Source organism: Pyxicephalus adspersus, chromosome 3 (assembly GCF_032062135.1).
Source record: "Pyxicephalus adspersus chromosome 3, UCB_Pads_2.0, whole genome shotgun sequence".
NCBI lineage: Eukaryota > Metazoa > Chordata > Amphibia > Anura > Pyxicephalidae > Pyxicephalus > Pyxicephalus adspersus.
In genome coordinates, this window is record NC_092860.1 from 501,882 (window position 1) to 521,810 (window position 19,929).

Genomic DNA, 19,929 nt, shown 5'->3' on the forward strand with positions numbered 1-19,929 from the left:
CAGTTTGGGGTAGATTTGGCCAGTTTAGGGTAGATTTGGCCTGTTCTGGGTAGATTTGGCCAGTTTAGGGTAGATTTGGCCTGTTCTGGGTAGATATCGGTCAGTGGTCGGACTTTCTATATCTTCTTTTCCCTCCCTAGGAGGAGCAATCCAACGTTAATCTGTCCAAGTACCGTAAGATCCAGCACGAGTTGGAGGAGGCAGAAGAAAGAGCCGACATTGCCGAGTCTCAGGTCAATAAACTTCGGGTTAAAACACGAGAAGTCACCAAGATCACCAAGAGCGAAGAATGAGGGAGCAACTGAGCCGCCGCAAGGTGAAGGAAGACAAACACAAAATGTGAAATCTTTCTCACTTTGTCATCCAATCAGAGCGTCTTAAATTTCTAGCGTTAATAAAATAGAATTTTGCAAGAACTCCGCAGTGTCCGCGTCCAACTTCCCTGCAGCTCTGGAGATTCCACCAATTCCAGATCTCCAGATTATCATTATACTTCATTCATTGGCTGCCGGTCCCTCACTCTCCTTAATGTCATTGGTTGATATGCTGTGCCCCGCCCCCACAAAGGCCACATGTGTATGGATGGCGGGGGCAATCTTTTGTATCTTTATAACCAATAGAATGAAAGGATCCCCCCAGTACAGATTCCTGTTCCCTGCATTCTATCCTATGACCATACGTCAGCTGCTAATTCGTTACACGTTGGGTTGTTGTCACCACAGATGGGATAATGAATCCTCATTAGGAGATAATCTGAAAGTTCTTCATTCCAGGAATCCCAGTGACCTTCCTGCAGATCTGATCTTCCAGTATGTTCATTATGACCCAGGACCACAGGGGGGCGCCCTAGAGCTTGTATGGGGGGAGGGGCTTCAGCATGGCACAGAATAATGGAACCCCGGCAATGGGCAAACCTGGGGTCCCAAGGACAGGACGAACCCGAGGTGCTAAATTCGCTTCAATCCCTCAATCAACCCATGGGGTCCTCACCTGGAGTATAACTACTCCTCCCAATATAACTGTATTGTGTGGGGTCACTAGAGTGAATGTGTGGGGTCACTACAAAGAATGTGTGGGGTCACTGGAGTGAATGTGTGGGATCACTATAGTGAATGTGTGGGGTCACTACAGTGAATGTGTGGGGTCACTAGGGTGAAAGTATGGGGTCACTACAGTGAATGTGTGGGGTCACTAAGGTGAAAGAAGGGGTCACTACAGTGAATGTATGGGGTCACTATAGTGAATGTATGGGGTCACTACAGTGAATGTGTGGGGTCACTAGAGTGAATGTGTGGAGGAAAGCAGTGGGATACTGGGAATTTCTATTTCTATTACAATTCTATTGGCTGCTATAAGGTGACACAAACTGGGACAGATGAGGCTCTCGGTGTCCCCGTGGTGTCCCCGTGGTTGATTGTGAATAAAATTTCCTCCTCATTGCCTCCCTGCATTTCGTTCCTACATGAGACCCCTTTTTAGGAGGACGTCCCCCCCTGGAGTTCTGTCGCCCCTTATATTTACCCCACCCCATGTTATATACCCCATCTGTCCAGGGACAGGCATGAGGTGGGGGTTTATATAGGAGGTTTCCTGGGGGGGGGGTCTGATCAATAATCCCCAATGGGGGTATTTAAAGAGGTTGCAAGCCCCAGAATGTCCTCCAATCAATGGGAGAGCTGAATCTTTAGACATTCTGGAAGAGGATTCACATTCACAGCTTTCACCCTATTCACCACATTCACCACGTCTGTCTGCTGATATCATTACAATTTTAGAACACTCTGTACAGCGCCGTGGATGATGTTGGTGCTATAAATCATTGAATATAGAATGTGATCTGAATTCCCAGGAGAACCATGGGGGAGGTGGTGGGGGGTCTCTTGGTTTGGGGGGGTCTCTTGGTTTGGGGGTCTCTTGGTTTGGGGGGTCTCTTGGTTTGGGGGTCCCCTGATTTGGGATTGGTTTCATGGGGTTCCTCCGGCTGATGATTTTCTGTCTCCCCAAATATTATAATCCGGCTTGGGTTGGGCGGGGCCCCTGGGACTCCTTTAATATGAAGATGATTTCAGCAGCTCAGAATGATCTGTCCCAGCTTGGGTGACAGTTTGTGCCGGCTGGGGGAATATTTCATTACCGGATCGGGGTGAGAAATATCTTACTATAAGTAGAGGTGACCCCGGGTGAGCTGAGATGTCCGCGTGTTATACGCCCCATAAGGATCCTTATTATTCCTGGGAGGGATCACAATGATGGAAGATCTTTACCTGTATGATAAATATAAAGAGCACCTGTCATATGTCCATGGCTCTGATGTTATAACATGCAAATCACATGACCAATCAGTGTCAGGATTGGGGTTACAGCCATTTATCACACTGGAATGAATGATGTTCACTGTCCAAGCCCCGCCCACTGCCCCATACACAGGGCAAACATTTTCCACAGCTGGTTACTCTGCAATGGCGGTGTGAATGTGATTTCCATGTTGGTTCATCATGATCAACCACACGGATCTCCTGATCCAGACACACAGAGATCACACTACAGGTCAGGTGTATCCGAGTGAATGTTACCCCAAAACACGCATATTGATATCAATGACTACAAACCCTCCACACAATATAAATATGAATATATGACAGGCGAGAAGACCCTTTTATTTCATTTTTATTTATAAACAGATAACGGTCACAAAATATAAATCAAAAAAATTGATAAATATAAATTAAATAAATATTTATTGATCTGTAATATACAAATATATGGAATGAGGTTCCCTGGGGGAGGGAAAGGGGTGGGCACTGCCTATCCTCTGCTCACTGATTGGTTGAAACCACGCTCATTGTCCATGCATTGCACAGTTATAACAAATCTATTTATGGAAAAGAAGAAATGTATTTGGGGTAAATTGTTGGGGATTTATTATTGAGATGAAACTGCCCCTGAAGAGTTTGGTGCTGCGTCCTGATTGGTTGAGGTATTGATGTAGATTCTGAGGAGTCCCTTTGATTGATGGTGATGAATATTAGCACCTCCAGGATCAATAAATCAGCAATATGTCAGCAGCAAATATTAAAATCAATGTTATCGGACACAAAAATAGAAACCCAACCAACTGGTAATGGGAATAAAAATTACTGTTCAATGTTTCCTCCATAGAAAAAGAAAATATAACTCAGAACAGATCTGTGCTCCATGGGGGGTCAGCCCCCGATATTCCTGCATATACATGCTTGGACCACTATGAGGAGTGCAGCAGGAGGAATGAGACTCTGAAACACAAATTACAGCTACAAACCCCAGCAACACAAATATCACAAAACACAACTTCTACCCTTCCATCCGCACATCAATCTTCTGTCTCCATCTATTAATAATAATCTATATGTCTATTGATTGATAACTACCCTTCCATCTACCTGGAATCTATCTATCTATCTATCTATCTATCTATCTATCTATCTATCTATCCATCTATCCCTCTATCTATCTATCCCTCTATCTATCTATCTATCTATCTATCTATCTATCTATCTATCTATCTATCTATCTATCTATCCCTCTATCTATCTATCTATCTATCTCTCTATCTATCCCTCTATCTATCTATCTATCTTACCGTTATGTCTGGGGGTTTCTCCTCTCCTCCATCTCGGCCAGCTCTGGTTTCATCTCGGTCTTGCAGTGTGGCCCTCGGATGTCTAATGATTTGCCCATATGGCCCTGTGTACACTGGCAGCCAATCACATTGTGCCGTGCCTCCATGGATGGTGAAACTCATCCTCCACACATTTTTACAGCTGTGTCCGTAGTCTGATACACCAAATATAGAGAGTGAATGTGCTGGGGCAGCAATCCTGCCTATATAAAAGTAGCCGGGACACCGGGGGGGTCATCCTTCACTTCTCTGCATCTAGAGGTAAGACCTTCCGGCCCCTGGATTATGGTAGGATCCCCCGGCCAGGCTACACAATGACCCCCCCAAAACTATGGAACCCCCCCGGCCAGGGTGCACAATGACCCCCCATAACTATTGCATGCCCCCCCACCAGGCTACACAATGACCCCCCCATAACTATAGCATGCCCCCCCGGCCAGGCTACACAATGACCCCCCCAAAACTATGGCATTCCCTCCCCGGCAAGGCTACACCAGGACCCCCCCATAACTATGGCACGCCCCCCCAGCCAGGCTACACAATGACCCCCCATACCTATGGCATGCCCCCGGCCAGGCTACACCAAGACCCCCCTATAACTATGGCAGGCTTATCCAATTTTTTTTCTGTTTAATTCTGATTGGACAACTAATTTGGGATAATTGTATTCATACTTGGCTTGGAAAATGAAGTACTGTACCCCTTCCATGAAGATATTTATATAAAATGAAAGTTTTTACCAAATGTAGATCCACAACTGCATCTGTTCTGGAGATATCACACAATGATTTCCTGTGGTCTGATTGTGCCGGGCGGATGGGGTCAGTGCAGCAAACCATTAGGGGTCTTTTTCCCTTAGTAATGACTCTGTATGGTGGGAGAAGGGGAGGCGGAGTCCTCCCTGCAGTGATTTCCGATTCATAGATAATAGGTTTCCAAGTCGTTCTGTGTTTAGCCCAAATGCCAGAGTTATTCTTTAAGGACTGGTCTATCATTGCCATCCAGCAGTTGGCCCTCCTGGGCTCTGACCTTTCCACACCTAACATTCCTGGATCAGGATTAGCCAGGATTTCCCCTTTCTGATCCGGCTCATCCCGTTGTACAATGATTGGTGGGATTTACATTTCTGCTGATTCGGCTTTTTATCACATTGTAGATAAGAGGAGGGGGGGCTGCACTATGTCACCCCCTATAAGTGAAAGAAAGGTATTGCCATATTTTATTCCTATCATTTCTCTTGCACTGAATACAATTTTTCTCTTTTCACAGCTTCCCTTCCCAGCCAGAGTCATCGGTTCCACATCTTAAAGGCGTACTAGAGGTGAGGAGCCATCATGGCCAAATCAGGGGGTGTCTTGGGGTTCCGATGGTGCCGGCTCAGTCCCAGGGCCAATAATCTTTTCTTGTTTCTGTGACTTCCCCCAACCCACCCACATTCGGGAAATTTCCTGACCCATTCCCAAAATATCGTCTTTAGCAGGGAATCCCTGGCATTCTGAAAAAAAGTCCAATCTTTGAAATGTTTGGGTCCGACTCATAGGGGATGACTGGGCCACCATTATTTCCAATATTCCATTTGGATTTTTGTTGGAATCTTCTATCCCAGCTAGCCCTGGCACCCCACCATGGGAGTCCAGAGACTATCTCACATGTTAGGTACTTACCTAATAATGATGGTTTACCCCATGCTGGGACCAGCATGCCCTGGCATGCCCCCATCATTGGGCTTCAGGGACAATAATGACCAGATAGAGATAGGTGATAGGACAACAGCAGTACAAGGTTGTCAGAGGTTAGAAGCAGACAAATGGACAGAACCAGTATACTGACCCAATATTGCCATCACACTACAGCGGTGCTTCAGTATTGCTGGACAGCCCCAGTATTGCCCTAGAAGATCCTGGGCAGCCAACCAGAGGCAAGGAACCTCCAGGGCTGCAGATCCCTAAAAACTTTTCCATTGCTTTTGTCACAGAACCATCAGCCATGGGTGACGGTGAGATGGCGGTGTTTGGGGTCGCAGCCCCTTTCCTCCGTAAATCTGAAAAGGAGAGGATTGAGGCCCAAAATCGGCCCTTTGATGCCAAGACCTCCTACTTCGTCATTGACCCCAAGGTGATGTACGTGAAAGGCATCATTACCGGCAGAGAGGGGGGAAAAGTCACCGTAAAGAAAGAAGACAACACGGTAAGTTGGGAACCATCGGATAACAAATCTTCATATTGAATCCATTCATTGCATTCTAATCACCTCCTGATTGTCCATAGACTGTAACAGTGAAGGAAGATGAAGTTTTCCCCATGAACCCTCCAAAGTACGACAAGATTGAAGACATGGCCATGATGACTCACCTGAACGAGCCTGCAGTCCTGTATAACCTCAAAGAGCGTTATGCCGCCTGGATGATCTACGTAAGTCAGAATACATGACATGGAACTCTGTGGTAAGACGAAGGCCAAAGAGAGATCCGACATTCTAAATCTGTTCAAAATGTGTTCAACCAACGGGGCAGCTGACCAATCATTAACCAATCATTCACTGGCCAATCATTCACTGGCCATTTATTCTCCAATCATTCACTGGCCCATCATTCACTCACTGATTGGCCAATTACACACAAATCATTCACTGGCCAATCATTACCAATCATTCACTGGCCATTTATTCTCCAATCGTTCACTGGCCCATCATTCACTCACTGATTGGCCAATTACACACAAATCATTCACTGGCCAATGGACAAACGCCTGATGGATTCATTCTTTCCTGATTTTCTATGGGCAGTGGGATCATTTTCTCGCTAATTTTTCTTCCTATAGTTAATATTAGTTATAAGAAAGCTCTGATATGATCTATGAGAATCTTTCCCCATTTATTGATGCCCCCATTTAACATACTGCCCCCACCTGGTGCTTGTCATACAGACCTACTCCGGCCTTTTCTGTGTCACCGTCAACCCCTACAAGTGGCTCCCCGTGTACAACCCCGAGGTGGTTGCTGGGTACAGAGGGAAGAAGCGTCAGGAGGCTCCACCACACATCTTCTCCATCTCTGACAACGCTTATCAGTTCATGCTGACTGGTGAGTCCAATATTATCTGATGAGAATCTGCAAGAAGTGAATCATACAAAGAGACCTCACACTAAGCCAATTCTTCTTTATTCCCCCAGATCGTGACAACCAGTCCATCCTGATCACGTGAGTTCACCAATAATGGTATTGTGCATGTTATATATGAGAAGAAAGGAGCAGACCCTCAGCCATCCCCCCACAGGACATTCCCAACCATTATACGGGGGAGAAATTTCACCACATATGCTGAAGGGTATCCCCAACCCATATACTGCAGGGAATTCCCAACCCATATACCACAGGGAATCCCCAACCTATATACCACAGGGAATCCCCAACCCATATACCACAGCGAATCCTCAGCACATATACCACAGGGTATCCCCAACCTATATACCACAGGGAATCCCCAACCCATATACCACAGATCCCCAACCCATATACCACAGGGTATCCCCAACCCATATACCACAGGGAATCCCCAACCCATATACCTTAGAGGATTCTCGATTCATATACCACAGGGCATTTTCCACCCACATTTTAGTTTAGATTTCCTAAATATGATTGGATATCCTGTGCAAACTCATCTATCACCACATTCACTAAGCTAAGTGAATTATCAACTTGATAAGTGAAAAGCTTAGATTGTAAGCTCTTCGGGGCAGGGTCCTCTCCTCCTGTGTCACTGTCTGTATCTGTCTGTCATTTGCAACCCATATTTAATGTACAGCGCTGCGTAATATGTTGGCGCTATATAAATCCTGATTATTTATAATAATAGTAATAGCGGAAATTCCCTCTGTAAATCTCCCCTTGGTGAATATTCTATGTTTTATCCCATAGTGGAGAATCCGGTGCCGGGAAGACTGTCAACACGAAACGTGTCATCCAATACTTCGCCACCATTGCAGCTATTGGTGACAAGAAACCCAAAGAGGCTCAGCCAGGAAAGATTCAGGTGAGTTGCCAGATCCCGGTCATTGTCCATGAAATGTCAGGAAAGAGAAACCCCGAATTACAGCCACAAATTTCATTCCACCAATTCTAGGGAACGCTGGAGGATCAAATCATCCAGGCCAACCCTCTGCTGGAGGCTTTTGGTAACGCCAAGACCGTCAGGAATGACAACTCCTCCCGCTTTGTGAGTTGGGTTCAATGATGGGACTTTGGTTGTATAATGATTGTACATAAACTTTATATCTAACGCTTCCTATCTGATGCACAGGGGAAATTCATCAGAATTCACTTTGGCACTACAGGAAAACTGTCCTCTGCTGATATTGAAACATGTAAGTAAAAAGGAAATCTAAGACCATACTTCAGAGTGCTGGGTGCAGAGTGCTGGGTGCAGAGTGCTGGGTGCAGAGTGCTGGGTGCAGAGTACTGGGTGCAGAGTACATTGTCTGGTATACTCACCGACCTCGCATGTGTAGACCCTAAAGATTTCCCCAACCAACAGCACAGGTCACAAGGTCCTTCGCATAGCACCCCAACTGATGGACCAGTCTGTGTTCGGATGAATCAGAGGCACCTGTATAGTGTTGCCACTCATAAAATATTGGGGGTCTGTAACAGGGGTCTGCATAATGCTCAGCAATGATTATGTAAATTTGCCTGATTGTTGTTGGCCTCAACTTGAGTTTCTTAAAAATGATCCATTGTTCTAGATCTGCTGGAAAAATCCAGAGTAACATTCCAACTGTCTGCTGAAAGAAGCTACCACATCTTCTACCAGATCATGTCCAACAAGAGGCCGGAGCTGATCGGTGAGTGATGCTGGGGAGAAATGTTCAATGGCTGCAGTTATGTGTTAGGATGAAAGATGCCTCTGCTCCTTATATCTCCTTGGGGTTCTCCTATGGGGTTTCACCAGAACATAAATATCCAACATGAAGAGACGCTATATTGTCCGTAGCAGGTAGACCTAGAAACCCCAATGCAGAGACCAACACTGAGAATTGTGGATTTTGGATTGTCTAGCCTCAAAAAAACAGATCAGATATGGGGGAGTCATTGGGGGTAAAAATATAATAAGAAAACAGATCCCAATGATAAGAAAGAGATTTTTATGTAATAAATATATAAAATATATACCGATAAGTAGCAGAAAATGTTTGAAAACAATAGAGAATAGTTGCAGAACCTGTGATCCACAAAACCTCAATACAGAATGACAGATTATTCTAGGATAGACATTGCCAGGAGTATAGTCTAATCATGGCTGCTACACCAAATGTTCCTTCCTCTTTCCAGAAATGCTTCTGATCACCACAAACCCCTATGACTACCCCTATGTCAGCCAGGGTGAGATCACTGTGGCCAGCATTGATGACCAGGAGGAATTAATGGCTACTGATGTAAGTGGACAACATCTCTGGATTATTATACATACAATATAGAACCAGATCAGGTGTGAATGTGTCACAGCCAGGGAGATTCTAAGTTTCATGTTCTGAACTTTTGTTTAATAGAGTGCCATTGACATCCTGGGATTTAACCAAGATGAGAAGATGGGCATCTACAAAATGACCGGTGCCGTCATGCATTATGGTAACATGAAGTTCAAGCAGAAGCAAAGAGAGGAGCAGGCTGAGCCCGAGGGCACAGAGGGTGAGGCAGATATGGCACTGAATACGTAGATTCCATATTCTTACGGTTATCATACAGCTCTCTAATAAAAGCTCTTTCTATGTCGCAGTGGCTGACAAGGCTGCCTACCTGATGGGCTTAAATTCAGCCGATCTCCTGAAGGCTCTGTGCTACCCCAGGGTCAAAGTCGGAAATGAATTCGTCACCAAAGGTCAAACTGTCCAGCAGGTAAGAACATTCTGCATTCATTTTTGTACCATCAGGAGACAAATTACCGCATACTAAACCTGAATCATTGTTACCTTGACAAGGTGTACAACTCAGTGGGTGCCCTGGCCAAGTCCGTCTATGAGAAGATGTTCTTGTGGATGGTCCTCCGTATCAACCAGCAGCTGGACACCAAACAACCAAGACAGCACTTCATTGGCGTCTTGGATATTGCTGGCTTTGAGATCTTTGATGTGAGTATCATGACTTGATTCATGAATGTTCCACCAATGTTTTACTTAGGAAAACTGAACTCAGTAAATGATCTTCTCTCATACAGTACAACAGCTTGGAACAACTTTGCATCAACTTCACCAATGAGAAGCTGCAACAGTTCTTCAACCACCATATGTTTGTGCTGGAACAAGAGGAGTACAAGAAGGAAGGCATTGAGTGGGAGTTCATTGACTTCGGCATGGACTTGGCTGCCTGCATTGAGCTTATTGAGAAGGTAGGTACATCCAGTTAGGTTGGTTATTATCCCTAGACCATTACTACATCCTAATAAAGAGAATACTAAGAACGCTCTTCTCCTCTAGCCAATGGGCATCTTCTCCATTCTGGAAGAGGAGTGCATGTTCCCCAAGGCGACTGACACTTCCTTCAAGAATAAACTGTACGACCAACATCTGGGCAAATCCAACAACTTCCAGAAACCCAAACCAGCCAAAGGCAAAGCTGAGGCTCACTTCTCCCTGGTCCATTATGCTGGTACCGTGGATTATAACATCACTGGCTGGCTGGACAAGAACAAGGACCCACTGAATGAGACCGTCATTGGGCTGTACCAGAAGTCTTCTGTAAAACTCCTGTCCTTCCTCTATTCAGCCTATTCTGCTTCTGATGGTAAGATAATATTTTGGTATCTTTATTCAATTTTCTGTATCATCAGTATACACAGAGCTTTATAAATGTATATACTGTATAAAATACATAAATGAGGTTATATCAGTCCCTCCTGCAACCAGAACCAACTTATTCTCCAATATAACATCACTGACCCCCCAATATTTCACCACGGACCCCTCAATATTCCCATCACTGACCCTTCAATATCACATCAGTGGCCCTCCAATATAACATCACTGCCCCCCCAATATCACCATCACTGACCCTCCAAAGTAACATCACTGACCCCCAATATTCCCATCACTGGCCCTACAATATAACATCACTGACCCCCCAATATCACCATCACTGACCCTCCAAAATAACATCACTGACCCCCAATATCCCATCATGGACCCCCCAATATTCCCATCACTGACCCCATAATATAACATCACTGACCTCCCAATATAACATCACTGACCCCCCAATTTCCCATCATGGACCCCCCAATATTCCCATCACTGACCCCCCAATATCACATCACTGACCCTCCAGTTTTACATTGATATTCTGGTATAAAAGGACCACCTGGGAATGAATTATTCCCTATATTAGACGTTGCAATATCTGTTCTTGCAGAAATGTCCCAGCTTTATGAGATTCTTCTTGTTTCAGACACCGGTGGCAAGAAGGGTGGTAAGAAGAAGGGTTCTTCATTCCAGACTGTTTCTGCTCTCTTTAGGGTAGGAGCCCGTCATATGTTATTCATTTATATCTCATTCCTTCTGTACACCCACTGATAGATTTTGTTTTTGTCCATCTACAGGAGAATCTGAACAAGCTGATGTCAAACTTGAGGAGCACTCACCCTCACTTTGTGCGTTGCTTGATCCCCAATGAAACCAAGACCCCAGGTCAGCTGAACGAAAAGCATTTCATATGTTTTGTGAACAAAAAAGTTTGCTTTGTGGCTCCATAACTTTACATGAAATATGATTGCTATACTTTGTGTATAACTTGTATGCTGCGGGAGTGGGCTCATTCTGGCTTAGTCCAAAGCCTTCAGACTCTCAATAACTGTCACTCTAAATGATCATTGGGTGACAGTAGAAGCACTGTACAGACTCAGCTGAACCTTGGCACCAGTTGGATAAATATGATACAATAATATGTGGCTATGAAAGAAATACTAACAATACCAATGTTCTCGCATGGATTCTGTTTTACCATGAAACATTTTCACCTTAGGTGCTATGGAACATCACTTGGTCATGCACCAGCTCAGGTGTAACGGTGTGCTGGAGGGCATCAGAATTTGCAGGAAAGGTTTCCCCAGCAGAATCCTCTATGGTGACTTCAAACAACGGTATGATCATTTCCTTAGCTGCAATGTGACAATGTATAAAGTAAGAATAGAATAACATATTTGCTTTTTTCACAGTTACAAGGTCCTGAATGCCAGTGCCATCCCAGAAGGTCAGTTTATTGACAGCAAGAAGGCTTCTGAGAAGCTTCTTGGATCCATTGATGTTGACCACACACAGTACAAGTTTGGGCACACCAAGGTACAATGCTTTGTATGAGTTTGGTTTATATTGTTTATCTCCCCAACTCCACAGATTTATATTGGATTCTATGTCTTTTAGGTGTTCTTTAAAGCTGGTCTGTTGGGTCTTCTTGAGGAGATGAGGGATGATAAGTTGGCACAACTGATCACTCGTACTCAGGCCATGTGCAGAGGATTCCTCATGAGGGTGGAGTTCAGAAGGATGATGGAGAGGAGGTATTCTATATTCAAAAAATTGTTATTATAGAACTATGAAATGTTCATTAAAATAACCATTGGGTATCCTTTCCAGAGAGTCCATCTTCTGCATCCAGTACAACGTCCGATCATTCATGAATGTCAAACATTGGCCATGGATGAAACTCTACTTCAAGATCAAACCTCTGCTGAAGAGCGCCGAATCTGAGAAGGAAATGGCCAACATGAAGGAAGAGTTTGAGAAGACAAAGGAGGCTCTGGCTAAGTCAGAAGCAAAGAGGAAAGAGCTTGAAGAGAAGATGGTATCCATCATCCAAGAGAAGAACGACCTGCAGCTCCAAGTTACATCTGTGAGTGTTACCTATATATAATATCAGAGCCGATATGCAGAGAATACTTCCTGAGGAACATTCTATGAGATTTATACTTATAATTAAATCCACTTCACAGGAATCTGAAAACCTGGCAGATGCTGAGGAAAGGTGTGAGGGTCTCATCAAAGCCAAGATTCAAATGGAAGCCAAAATCAAGGAGATTAATGAGAGGCTGGAGGATGAAGAAGAATGCAATGCAGAGCTGACAGCCAAGAAAAGGAAACTGGAGGATGAATGTTCTGAGCTGAAGAAAGACATTGATGATCTGGAGCTGACTCTGGCCAAAGTAGAGAAAGAGAAGCACGCCACAGAAAACAAGGTATTCCACCAGTGCCATGGGGGTGCTGATTCTGCATGCTAAATGTATCTTGTGCTGCTGCTACATTATAATGTATTATTTGTGTATAATAAAGGTTAAAAACCTCACTGAAGAGATGGCTGTGCTGGATGAGAACATTGCCAAGCTGACCAAAGAGAAGAAAGCTCTTCAGGAAGCCCACCAACAAACCCTGGATGACCTGCAAGCCGAGGAGGACAAAGTCAACACCCTGACCAAGGCCAAGACCAAGCTGGAGCAGCAAGTGGATGATGTGAGTAACGACCTAATCAACTAACATTAATACTGTCTGGGGAGATCCTTATTAGATGAATTCATTTTTTATAGCTGGAGGGCTCTCTTGAGCAAGAGAAGAAACTTCGCATGGACATGGAGAGAGCAAAGAGGAAGCTGGAGGGAGATCTGAAGTTGGCTCAGGAATCCATAATGGACCTGGAGAATGAAAAACAACAGTTGGAGGAAAAAGCTAAAAAGTAAGACATTGTGATTGGCAATATGAAATGTCATCTATGACTAAAGGTGAAATATTTATTCCTAATATATTTCTGCCTATATAGGAAGGACTTTGAGATCAGCCAACTCCAGAGTAAGATTGAGGATGAGCAAGCTTTGGGTTCCCAGCTGCAGAAGAAGATTAAGGAGCTTCAGGTACCTGGATGAGGGAGATAGAAATATTGTGTTTCTGTATTATGAACACAGAGGAGGACAATAACTTCTGTACATTCTAGGCCCGCATTGAGGAACTGGAGGAAGAGATTGAGGCAGAACGGGCAGCTCGTGCCAAGGCTGAGAAACAACGCGCAGACCTCTCCAGGGAACTGGAAGAGATCAGCGAGCGTCTGGAGGAAGCCGGAGGGGCCACATCTGCTCAGATTGAGATGAACAAGAAACGTGAAGCAGAATTCCAGAAGATGAGACGCGACCTGGAGGAGGCCACCTTACAGCACGAAGCCACATCTGCAGCTCTCAGGAAGAAGCATGCTGACAGTGTGGCTGAGTTTGGAGAACAGATTGACAACCTCCAAAGAGTCAAACAGAAGCTGGAGAAAGAGAAGAGTGAGCTGAAGATGGAGATTGATGATTTGGCCAGCAACATGGACTCTGTCTCTAAGGCCAAGGTAAGTCTTGGCTTATCATTGCCGGGTTTTAGCTAGGACCTGAAGAATCAGAAAATGAAATGCAATCACTTCCTGTGTAAGGACCTGGAGTGAAAGAGCAATGACCCCATACTAGAAATGAGTGAATCTATTCTTTATACTTCTGATTCCAAACTAGATCAGGATAATATTTTCTTATTTATATAAATTTATTAAATATTTCAATGTAGATTGCAGGTTTTTTTTACCCTGCCCCCCCTACAAGATATCAGCTTGCTGCACCAGACATTCAGCTCACTTTTCCCTAACTTGAGGGCCAACAGTCCAGTGTGGTGCCATAGAGATACCATATCCCCACATACAGATACCGGTCCATTTCCCTTCAGAACAGAATGGGCTCCTCTAAGAATCAGCACTGGACTCCCAATCATTCCTTCAGGTAAGTTACATACAAAGAGCCTGGATACCCCCTGGAATAGGGGTGTCTATGTGCAGCTGCCCTACTATGAAGGGGGGGGGGGGTAATAAATTAAATTGCTGTCCCACCACAGTAAACTGGTAGAGATGTCATTTTTATTCTATAAGTATTTACCACAATATGGATCAAAGCAATATAAAACAATTTCCCTACCAATGTAATAAAAATAAAGAATTGATAACAATCCGTAAGCACGTAACAATGGATAGAAAGTATTCATGGGAACTAATTAGATTTTGTATCCATGTTTTTATAGAATATTAGCAGTATATGAGCCCCCCAACATTCCCCAGCCACCCTCAGGGGTATAACGGGTTCACCCAGCACAGATCACAGGTTCTAGTGATTCCCTCCACGGATAGATTTATTCACTGATTTCTGCTCTGATCTAAAGATAAATTTGGATTTTCTAACAGGCCAACTTGGAGAAGATGTGCCGAACCCTAGAGGACCAATATTCTGAGATCAAATCCAAAGAGGAGGAACATATCCGAGTGATTAACGACCTAAACGCCCATAGAGCTCGTCTTCAAACAGAGAGCGGTAATTCCTGATCTCCGGAGGTTTTTAGAATGATTGTTGTAGCAGCTACACAACATTCCCATCTTTTTACCTCCCCAAACAGGTGAATATGCTCGCCAGTTGGAAGAAAAAGAGTCCTTGGTCTCTCAACTCTCCAGAGGCAAACAAGCTTTCACCCAGCAGGTTGAAGAGTTAAAGAGACATCTTGAGGAAGAGACAAAGGTACAATATATCCAAAAATGTTCCCGTGAATGGGATTGGATGAGAGCCACACTCACATTGATATCTTTCTATAGGCCAAGAATGCCCTGGCTCACGCGCTTCAGTCCGCCCGCCATGACTGTGACCTTCTCAGGGAGCAATATGAAGAGGAACAGGAAGCCAAGGGAGAGCTCCAACGTTCATTATCCAAGGCCAACGGTGAGGTTGCCCAATGGAGGACAAAGTATGAGACAGACGCCATTCAGCGGACAGAGGAACTGGAAGAGGCCAAGTAAGTGTCAGCGTCCTTCCCTCTTATAGAAGAGATTGGCAAGGATATAGCAGCTTGATATTCATTCAATGCAATGTGTATAACAGGAAGAAGCTGGCGCAGAGACTCCAGGAGGCTGAGGAACAAATTGAGGCTGTGAACTCCAAATGCGCCTCCCTGGAAAAGACCAAACAGAGACTCCAAGGGGAAGTGGAAGATCTGATGGTGGATGTAGAACGCTCCAACTCAGCATGCGCTGCTCTGGATAAGAAGCAGAAGAACTTTGATAAGGTTAGTCATGGAATATCATTTCCTATTACTCCAATGAAAGGTTTATCAATATGGATCTGATGACTGAGCTCTATTATTTTATCACTTCAGGTCCTGGCTGAATGGAAGCAGAAATATGAGGAGACTCAGGCGGAACTGGAAGCTTCTCAGAAGGAATCTAGATCTCTGAGCACTGAGCTCTTCAAGATGAAGAATTCCTACGAGGAGGCATTAGACCAACTGGAGACCCTAAAGAGAGAAAACAAGAACCTCCAACGTAAGCTCCAAATTCTTCCCATTATATCACTGTAATGGAATTGTTTTATTATATCAGAAATCATCACCTGGAAGGAAACGTTAGCTTAGTGAATGAGATAAAACCACTCCGATCATGTAGAAGCAACGATCAGGTTTTGTACATTTTCTTTGTTGACATAGAATTCACTAAGCTAATGCAAAGGTGATAAATCCGTATTACTGAGTGAACATACAATACTCCTTTAGTGAATAACCCTGATGTGTTGAAATGATTTTTACAGAGGAGATCTCAGATTTGACTGAACAGATTGCGGAGACAGGAAAATCCATTCATGAACTGGAAAAGGCCAAGAAACAGATTGAACAGGAGAAGTTTGAACTCCAATCAGCCCTGGAAGAAGCCGAGGCATCTCTGGAGCATGAAGAGGCCAAAATTCTGCGCATACAACTTGAACTGACCCAGGTGAAGTCTGAGATTGATAGGAAGATAGCTGAGAAGGATGAAGAGATCGATCAGATTAAGAGGAACAGCCAGAGGGCCCTGGAATCCATGCAGAGTTCTCTGGATGCAGAGATCAGAAGCAGAAATGACGCCATGAGACTGAAGAAGAAGATGGAAGGAGATCTCAATGAGATGGAAATCCAACTCAGCCATGCAAACCGCCAGGCAGCCGAGTCCCAGAAACAGCTCAGGAACGTCCAGGGACAGCTCAAGGTGCGATCACTGAGCGTTCTGATTGGTCCGATAGAAAAGGGCCAGCGCCTAGGCTAAAATATCCCAATTCTATCTTCTTAGGACGCCCAGCTGCACCTTGACGATGCTCTGAGAGGAAACGACGACCTTAAGGAGCAGCTGGCCATTTCTGAAAGACGAAGCAACCTCCTGGCTGCGGAAATTGAAGAGATGAGATCGGCCCTGGAACAGACAGATCGCGCACGGAAGGTGGCCGAGCAAGAGCTGCTGGATGTCACCGAGCGCGTCCAACTTCTACATACACAGGTGAGGGGGGAATTACCTGCAGTGTCTGCTTGGAGTGTTCACCCACAATGAATGTATTAATATCTCATCATTCACCCTTCAGAACACCAGCCTGATCAACACAAAGAAAAAGCTGGAATCTGACGTCTCACAACTGCAAAACGAAGTGGAAGAAGCCGTCCAGGAGTCCAGGAATGCCGAAGAGAAAGCAAAGAAAGCAATCACAGATGTAAGTACGGGAGCTTGAGAAATGTGAAACTTTATAAACTAACAATATAACTCCTTACACTAATAATATAACTCCTTGCACTAATATTATAACTCCTTACACTAATATTATAACTCCTTGCACTAATATAACTCCTTGCACTAATATTATAATTTATTACACTATTATAACTCCTTACACTAATATGTCTTATTGGGTTTTATATCTGGGATATGTTTATTTCCCTAGTGGTTGGACTTAATGGACCTATGTCTTTTTTCCTAGCATGTAACACACACTATTATAACTCCTTACACAATAATAAAACGTATTACAATGATATTATAACTCATTAAACCCCCAGGCGGCCATGATGGCCGAGGAGCTGAAGAAGGAGCAGGACACCAGCGCTCACCTGGAGAGGATGAAGAAGAATCTGGAACAGTCGGTGAAGGATCTGCAGCATCGGCTGGATGAGGCTGAGCAGTTGGCCATGAAAGGAGGGAAGAAGCAGCTGCAGAAATTGGAGGCCCGGGTGAGTTTCATTTCTTTCAATGTTTTCTGATGTCTGAAAATTGTTTTTTCACCGATAACTAAATCTTTGTTCCATTCTGGAGGTCCGGGAGCTGGAAAATGACTTGGAATCTGAACAGAAGAGAAGCTCTGAGGCTGTAAAAGGTGTACGCAAATATGAGAGGAGAGTCAAGGAGCTGACATACCAGGTGTGTGAATCACCAGATACTGGAATGAATACAGAGTGAATGTGATGGTTAATTGAGATAAAGTGACCAATACAATCCAATCTCTGATCTTTCCCACGTCACAGTCTGAGGAGGACAAGAAAAACGTCTTCAGGCTCCAGGATTTGGTCGACAAGCTGCAGATGAAAGTGAAATCTTACAAGAGACAAGCGGAGGATGTTGTGAGTACTCCGACATTCCCCTGTAATGGTGATTTGTTCATACAATATATAGACTCTGACCCCTGAATATTGCAGGAGGAACAAGCCACTGTCCACCTGGCCAGATTCAGGAAGACGCAGCATGAGCTGGAGGAGGCCGAGGAACGCGCCGACATTGCAGAGTCCCAAGTCAACAAACTCAGAGTCAAGAGCCGGGACATTGTCAGGGTGAGGAGCCCCGCTTTATGAATTCCGGGGGACACGGCTGGGGGGGTATCTGGTGGCATGGATTCTGTGCAATGATATCTCAGGGCCGCCATATTGGAAGTATACACATTCTCATGATTCAGGATGACATACCTTCCCATAATCTGGAAGGATCCTCAGGGGCGGGGCTCTGTTACCACTTATAGCTAAAATGAAGAACAAAGAACACAAATAATTTTGTAAATCATTTGAGCAGTGACACCAACAGACCAATCAGAATGATCAGAGATGTCTTACATGGGGTGGCCACCAGGGGGCAATGATCATTTTTAGACCAATAAGCTGGCTGGAGGGAGGTGGGGACACAGGAAGTAGGTGGGGACACAGGAAGTAGGTGGGGACACAGGAATCTATAGTTCATCTTCAAGATAATTAATGTGTTTTCTCTTTATATTTACAGAAAGCAGAAGAGTGAAGAGATCAGTCGGCAGAAGTTCATACAATATGGACTCTTGTGTAATTAAATCTGTTTGTATGTAATTAGAATGCGTAGCTCTAGGTGCAAATAAAACTCACAAATAAAAAATCCCTGTGTGTTCATATTATTATAATAATACTGGGGAATGCTGGTGCGATCTGTCAGCAACTCTGCCTTCGCTGGCTACATGCTTGTCCAAGGAGACAGCCAGGAAATTGGCATTTTTCAGGAGGACAGTAATGGCTGTCAGGTTCCTGTCTCTTCCTGCACTCTTTTCATGAACTCTCTATGAACTACAGAACTCCTCCATCCTACGCTATGAAGAAGAGGGAGGTATTCTGTAGTCCTGTCCTAGGTGACAACGCTCTCCATAGTTAGAATACAGAAAATAAGTGTTGTCACCCCAGGACAGGGATCATGGTACTGGCAGGTTTTCCAGGGGACAATAAAGGAAAAAATCCAAAAAAGGAAAACTAATGCAGCCTCCACATTATAAGTGAGGGGAAGTTGAAATAAATCACATTTTTTTTTGGTCCTTAATCATCATTGGAAGGTACAGAAAACATGAAATAACTTCCATGTATAAACCACGAGGGGATAAAGCATGGAAATGATTGGAGGCTGATTGGTGACACCGGGGTCCCTGAAGCACAATATATGACAATGTTTGGCTTCACAAATACTCAAATCTATAAAGCCATGCAAATTCACTGGGTACATTCACTCGATTTCCTGTAATTGATCATTTTACTTCAGTTTATATTTATTGAAGAATTGTTCTGCACTAAATTTTAAATCACATTTAATAATGAGCAGAAAACAGAGAAGGAAAAATCTGTAAATCTCCACGCTGCTCATTAATTTACAAGTTGTGTGAATCAATCTGACTGTAATTGCCATCCCTGGCCTGTAGGTGGCGATTGGACTGTTCCCTAAAACCCTACATCCAGAGGAAGAAAGGCGTGGTTATGCCAGCGCATCCAATGAAATCTCTGACATCCAGCACTGTCCAATATAATCATTTTATTTCCCCGGATTAGTAGCTGGGGTCTGCTTAGTGCAGGAGAAGCAGGAAGTGCAGGAGGTGCAGGGGATGCAGGAAGTGGAGGAGTTGCAGGAAGTGCAGGAGGTGCAGGGGATGCAGGAAGTGGAGGAGTTGCAGG

The 19,929-nt window shown here is 44.3% G+C and overlaps 1 protein-coding gene across 1 annotated transcript in view; it reads left to right on the forward strand.

Moving 5' to 3' along the window:
* Window positions 1-18,876, forward strand: part of LOC140325345 (uncharacterized) — a 37,539-nt gene extending 18,663 nt beyond the window's left edge. The window contains exons 40-78 of the mRNA XM_072403170.1: window positions 141-292; window positions 5,512-5,845; window positions 5,926-6,069; window positions 6,583-6,739; window positions 6,829-6,856; window positions 7,577-7,691; window positions 7,782-7,874; window positions 7,959-8,022; window positions 8,401-8,499; window positions 8,987-9,090; window positions 9,205-9,343; window positions 9,432-9,550; window positions 9,634-9,783; window positions 9,870-10,040; window positions 10,129-10,435; window positions 11,096-11,163; window positions 11,247-11,334; window positions 11,669-11,786; window positions 11,862-11,985; window positions 12,067-12,203; window positions 12,280-12,535; window positions 12,636-12,878; window positions 12,973-13,149; window positions 13,224-13,369; window positions 13,454-13,544; window positions 13,625-14,014; window positions 14,888-15,014; window positions 15,097-15,215; window positions 15,290-15,486; window positions 15,573-15,756; window positions 15,847-16,012; window positions 16,275-16,708; window positions 16,790-16,993; window positions 17,076-17,201; window positions 17,545-17,715; window positions 17,798-17,902; window positions 18,007-18,102; window positions 18,178-18,309; window positions 18,749-18,876. Of these exons, the coding sequence (XP_072259271.1) occupies window positions 141-292; window positions 5,512-5,845; window positions 5,926-6,069; window positions 6,583-6,739; window positions 6,829-6,856; window positions 7,577-7,691; window positions 7,782-7,874; window positions 7,959-8,022; window positions 8,401-8,499; window positions 8,987-9,090; window positions 9,205-9,343; window positions 9,432-9,550; window positions 9,634-9,783; window positions 9,870-10,040; window positions 10,129-10,435; window positions 11,096-11,163; window positions 11,247-11,334; window positions 11,669-11,786; window positions 11,862-11,985; window positions 12,067-12,203; window positions 12,280-12,535; window positions 12,636-12,878; window positions 12,973-13,149; window positions 13,224-13,369; window positions 13,454-13,544; window positions 13,625-14,014; window positions 14,888-15,014; window positions 15,097-15,215; window positions 15,290-15,486; window positions 15,573-15,756; window positions 15,847-16,012; window positions 16,275-16,708; window positions 16,790-16,993; window positions 17,076-17,201; window positions 17,545-17,715; window positions 17,798-17,902; window positions 18,007-18,102; window positions 18,178-18,309; window positions 18,749-18,763 (6,090 nt within the window). The 3' untranslated portion in view covers window positions 18,764-18,876. The remainder of the gene's footprint in view (window positions 1-140; window positions 293-5,511; window positions 5,846-5,925; window positions 6,070-6,582; window positions 6,740-6,828; window positions 6,857-7,576; window positions 7,692-7,781; window positions 7,875-7,958; window positions 8,023-8,400; window positions 8,500-8,986; window positions 9,091-9,204; window positions 9,344-9,431; window positions 9,551-9,633; window positions 9,784-9,869; window positions 10,041-10,128; window positions 10,436-11,095; window positions 11,164-11,246; window positions 11,335-11,668; window positions 11,787-11,861; window positions 11,986-12,066; window positions 12,204-12,279; window positions 12,536-12,635; window positions 12,879-12,972; window positions 13,150-13,223; window positions 13,370-13,453; window positions 13,545-13,624; window positions 14,015-14,887; window positions 15,015-15,096; window positions 15,216-15,289; window positions 15,487-15,572; window positions 15,757-15,846; window positions 16,013-16,274; window positions 16,709-16,789; window positions 16,994-17,075; window positions 17,202-17,544; window positions 17,716-17,797; window positions 17,903-18,006; window positions 18,103-18,177; window positions 18,310-18,748) is intronic.
* Window positions 18,877-19,929: the final 1,053 nt, after the last annotated feature.